Here is a 4931-nt window from a genome sequence, read left to right on the forward strand (position 1 = left end):
AGAACATAATGAAATTCAATAGCATTCAATGGGAGTATTATATCTTTCATTTGAAATCAAGTTTGTAAACATCGGTTAAGGGTTTGCTGGAAAATAGGTGTGACATTAGCTCGGGAACTTGACGAGTTCCCAATGTCAATACCAATGTGGTCAAAAGTACTTTAATTGGTCATTAGTGATCTAGACCCGCAAACCCAAGTAATGTTGAACGTATTTGAATATGTATTACATCATTCGGACATCATAGGGTTACCAGTTTATATGAGAATTTGCTGTGTAACCACACTCTTCAACCCGTAACTCCGGAACCGGAAGTCCGATCAACTAAAAATTCAATAGTGTCTCATGGAAGCGCTACACCGTTCATTTGAAACTGAGTTTGTGCAAATCGGTTCGGCCATCTCTCAGAAAATTTAGTGATATTATTTGACACACACACATACATACACACATACATACACACAGATATTTTGCGATCTCGACCAACTGAATCGAATGGGATATGACACTCAGCCCTCCGGGCCACGGTTGGCAAATCGATTTTTAAAGTGATTGCATAGCCTTTCTTTAGAAAGGCAAAAAAGGATTGCAAATATGAAATGTTTGTCGAATGGATACTTACAGGTGCGAAAGAAATGGTTTTACTCCACGTGAACAAGAACAGATCTTCAATGAAGCGATAAATGAACTATCGCGAGCTAGGTTATACTAAGTCCATCAAAATAAAATAGGAATGGTTTGATTGGACAAAAAGTTATTTCAAAAATATTGATTTTCAATTTTGCACAATGAAATTCATGCTTTTCAGCAGAAATCTTGTCCTGAAAATGTAATAACAATTGATGAAGGTAAATTAGATGGTAAGTTTTCGGACGACACAGGATCTGTTACAAATGTTTTCCAACATACATAATGAATAAACTGTTATCTTATAAGCACTTAGTATTATTGATAACCCTATCGCAACAAAACTCATTCTATACCTTTCCATTTTCATGTAGTCTGAGTGGTGGTGAACTCCGACCGACTCGCTCAATCGATATTGGTCAAGCGTGCCGTGGCGACCAGCGACAGTTTCACCCGCGCGCTAGTTTTTGGCATACCGGGTAACACAAAAAAATCAATTATTTTAAAAACCTAATGCATGCTCAAAAAATTTTGGATTTAAAAGCTGATAATATATGCAACATTTTACAACTTAAACGGTATGAATATCGCGTGAAAAAAGCGATTTAAACTGTATTTGTTCGAAAAATTGTTTGAAAAATAGTAGAAATAGTTTGTTAAACATTTTTTCGACATTTTCTAGACTAAACATTTGTTACATTACCAGTGAAGTTTGGTGCAATTTGAAATTAAACTTAAAATATTACAACAAAAAGATGTATAAATTTTAAATTAACGAAAACTTTTATAAATATTTCGAATAACGACAAAATGTTTCACAAAGATGTTCACGGGTACCTAAACAATAAAATTAAAACATGTTTCGCAAAATTCAGCACTGTGAAAAATGGGGGGAGGGGCACCTCAGAAATTTTTACTCATATGCATATAATGTTAAATTAATTTAAATGAATGCGCACCGTTAAGCTAACACATATGTACCGTGCCGTATAAACGAACTAATAAAAAACTCTTTTTATAGGAAATAATATTTTGAATAGAACGTAGCGTTAAAAAATATGGGAGTTTACTAGCTAGTCTAACAAATCATCTTCCAGGCGAAGGGTCAGCATTTCGTTTGTTTGATTACTCGTAATATTCCTACAACAAACGAAAATTTGTGCTAGCACCACCTGAAGGCAAAAGGTGAAATAGTACATATTTCTAAACAACATGGTTAACCTTACCGGATAGGTAACGTAGTAACGAAAAGCAGCGTATGAACCGTACGTAGAATACGTCACAAGCGTATTCACAACATAAAAGTTTTAAAAACTGGACCATTGTCTTTCTCGATAGAAAAAAACATCGTTTTCTTTTCCTACGCCTTCGAACATAACGTATGTTTTGGATGACCCAGTCAACTGTATATTGCTATATGTACCAGATAAAAATAAGTTAGGGATTGCATCGAATAATTCACCGTAAATTTTTGCTGCTTATGCTAGCTTTGCAGTGTTGTAGGAATCAGAATGGGATCAGTTTTTCGGATGGTTGAATAATCAAGGAAAGGAGAGAAATGTAAAAACATAGAGCATCTTTATGATTCAATCTTGAAGTTGATTGAGGTTTACGGTCGGACGAGATGTTACTCATGGACGGACGAGATGGTACGAAGGGTAACAAAATTTTTTTCACCAAATAGAGCGGAATGTAAATTCGAGAAAAAAATATATTAGCCCTACTTTCATTCGGTTAAACACAGTCCAATGAACTATTGGAAAGTGTCACTAATTGACTAAACATCGCCGAAACGATCAATCAACGAAAAGGTATTCATTATTCGCAAATGACAACGTTACCGCTTCAATTTGGCTACAAAGTAGCCATAAAAGACAAACCCAATGATTGAACGTCTGAAAATTTAAAGCCTTATTGCAGTTGCATCATACCTTTCGGTTTCTGTCCGTTAACTCAGGCTCTCGACAGCAGTGCCAATAATCAGATCAGAGCACCTAGATTAGCGTGCAATGCATTATGCCTTTTCTTCCGTCGCGAAGCAGGGGACAGTGGCAAATGGATACTCTTACTTTCTTGCTTTTTGCAGCTGCGAGCCGGTTAGGGTGATCTGATTTAATTACCACGGATTCTCCACCATTACGTGAGAAATGGTTTTGCTTTCCTTAGTGCTTATAAAAACATGCCTGTTCGACAGTAGCCAGCATCAGTCCCATTCCATCATTGTTCCAGTGCACTTCTACCAAACTCAAGGAGTAATACAATGCAGGTGAGTGAAATTGATTATCCAGTTCTAGTAAGTAGAAAGTTTAATTATTTCATCCCCTTCCTAGGTTATTCTATCATCTCTATTTCTTGCCGTGGTTGCTAGTGCAGCTGTTGACTCTGCGAAAGTTCTAAGGAGTAAATCAGTAGGCAAACGAGATCTTTGGCAGTATGGAGGAACGGGTGGTTACGGCACCGGTCATGGAGTGCAAGCTCGATCGGGTGACTGGAACCACGATGCGAACAATTATCACTACGCCCAGCTTCGGATGCAGGTTCATCCAGTTCACGAGTGGCAGCAGGATGAATCGTACAACAAGCAGGAAGCGCAAGAATGGAGACCGAGCTACTCGGCACCAAGTGACCATCAAGTAGCATCGTTTCACTCGAAGGAATCCAACAACGAACAAGAATATGTCCAACAGGAATGGCAAAGTAATAATGAACCTCATCAGGAGGTGGGCGGTAAACAAGGAGAAAAACAGCAGCACCACCATCATCACCATCACGTGAAGGTGATCGAGGTCCCGAAACCATTCCCAGTACATGTGGAAAAACCATACCCGGTGTATGTGGACAAGCCTGTGATCGTGGAGAAACATGTACCTCTGAAGTTTACCATCAAGAAGAAGGTTCATTGAGGAGGTGTATTGTTCGGAAACTGCCGAAGGCAGCACATCCGTTGGCCAGAATAGAGATTATTTGTTATCTAATTTTATTTGTTAACTGAAACAAGACTGAGTTGGTGAAATAAAACGAAATTTTCAATACTTCAATACTTCGTATTTTTCAAGCTAAACTAAGATCCAAAACTTTCTTTCATTAAAAATTTTAAAGTCAAAGTGCTGGAAAGCCCGGTTGTGATAAAATATGTGCTTCTCTCGCAGGCTGTGCTAGAAGCTGCTCAAATGTTATCTTCTGATGCTCAATACAGTTATCCTAGAATTTTTAAAATAGTCCACTTGCATGAAAAAAGTATTCGAAGACAGTCTAAATTGTCTGGTTTTGTTGTTGTAATACAAGAGAACGAAGATATAATAATCACCGTTAACTGAAGTCATCCGAATCCAATCAGATTACTTATAATAACTTTAGTTGTACGGATTATACTGGTTATAGCGCTCATATGTATGATAATAGTCTCAATTATTAGCCTTATTTGTTTTTGTGAGCTTGTCTTACCTAAACCAAATATTATAGCTGTTTTACAACATTGTTGTTTATAAGACACAGAACAAATAAAATTACAAGAAAAACTTCATTCCAAAGTATTTGCAGTTATACTTTGCTGTGAAGCTATGTCGAAGAGCTGAGCTGATGATTAAATGGTTCTTCTGTTGGTTTAGATATGGGGTTTTTAATTTGAATAATATACGAAGCTTAATCGCGATGTTTATTTGTATTTTTTATAGCTGATTCTCTCCACGTTGTTGTTGAAGGGACCATCGAGATAGGGAGACATCGAGATATAGAATGTAATGGTATTTTTCAGGAAGTCTTTTCTTATGATGATGCCAAGAAACCAAGATAAATGCTCGTGGAGGAACATGGGGAGACTTGACCAGGTTTTCAGCTAAACCTGCATTAATCTCTAAAAAAGCCTTCAATCCTTCAAAAGTCATTGTGGTATAATGTGCAAAGTTATTGTGCGTGTTCATGTTTTTGCATAATTTTTAATTTAATTTTTCAAAAGTTATAAAAATTTTTCTGTGATCATATTTTTTGGTCAAGTCTCCCCACTGCGGGGAGACTAGACCAAGACGTGGGGAGACTTGACCAAGAGAATTTTGAAAAATCAGAGCAAAAAATAATTACATAATACATCCTTTTTTTGTGGATTTTCGGCTTTCACGGTCTAGAAATTAGAACGGCTGTTGTATACTGCCCGACGTTTCGGCCACTGGTTTTGGCCTTTTTTAAGGGAAATATCTTATCGTTCTTCGTCAAACCGGAACCGGTCGTTTTCTAAATTCCATAAAACATACCGTAATTATTTTGTTCCTTATTGTCGAGATGCTGAGGTAGCAGTAAAAAATATAGAA

At 37.0% G+C, this 4931-nt stretch overlaps 1 protein-coding gene across 1 annotated transcript; it reads left to right on the forward strand.

The window, feature by feature from the left end:
- Nucleotides 1–2887: 2887 nt before the first annotated feature.
- On the forward strand, nt 2888–3501 carry LOC131687135 (protein odd-skipped-like). The gene is given in 3 exon segments (XM_058971184.1): nt 2888–2893; nt 2958–3452; nt 3454–3501. Coding segments are annotated over 3 exon segments (549 nt in total).
- Nucleotides 3502–4931: the final 1430 nt, after the last annotated feature.

The sequence above is a fragment of the Topomyia yanbarensis genome, chromosome 3 (assembly GCF_030247195.1).
Source record: "Topomyia yanbarensis strain Yona2022 chromosome 3, ASM3024719v1, whole genome shotgun sequence".
NCBI lineage: Eukaryota > Metazoa > Arthropoda > Insecta > Diptera > Culicidae > Topomyia > Topomyia yanbarensis.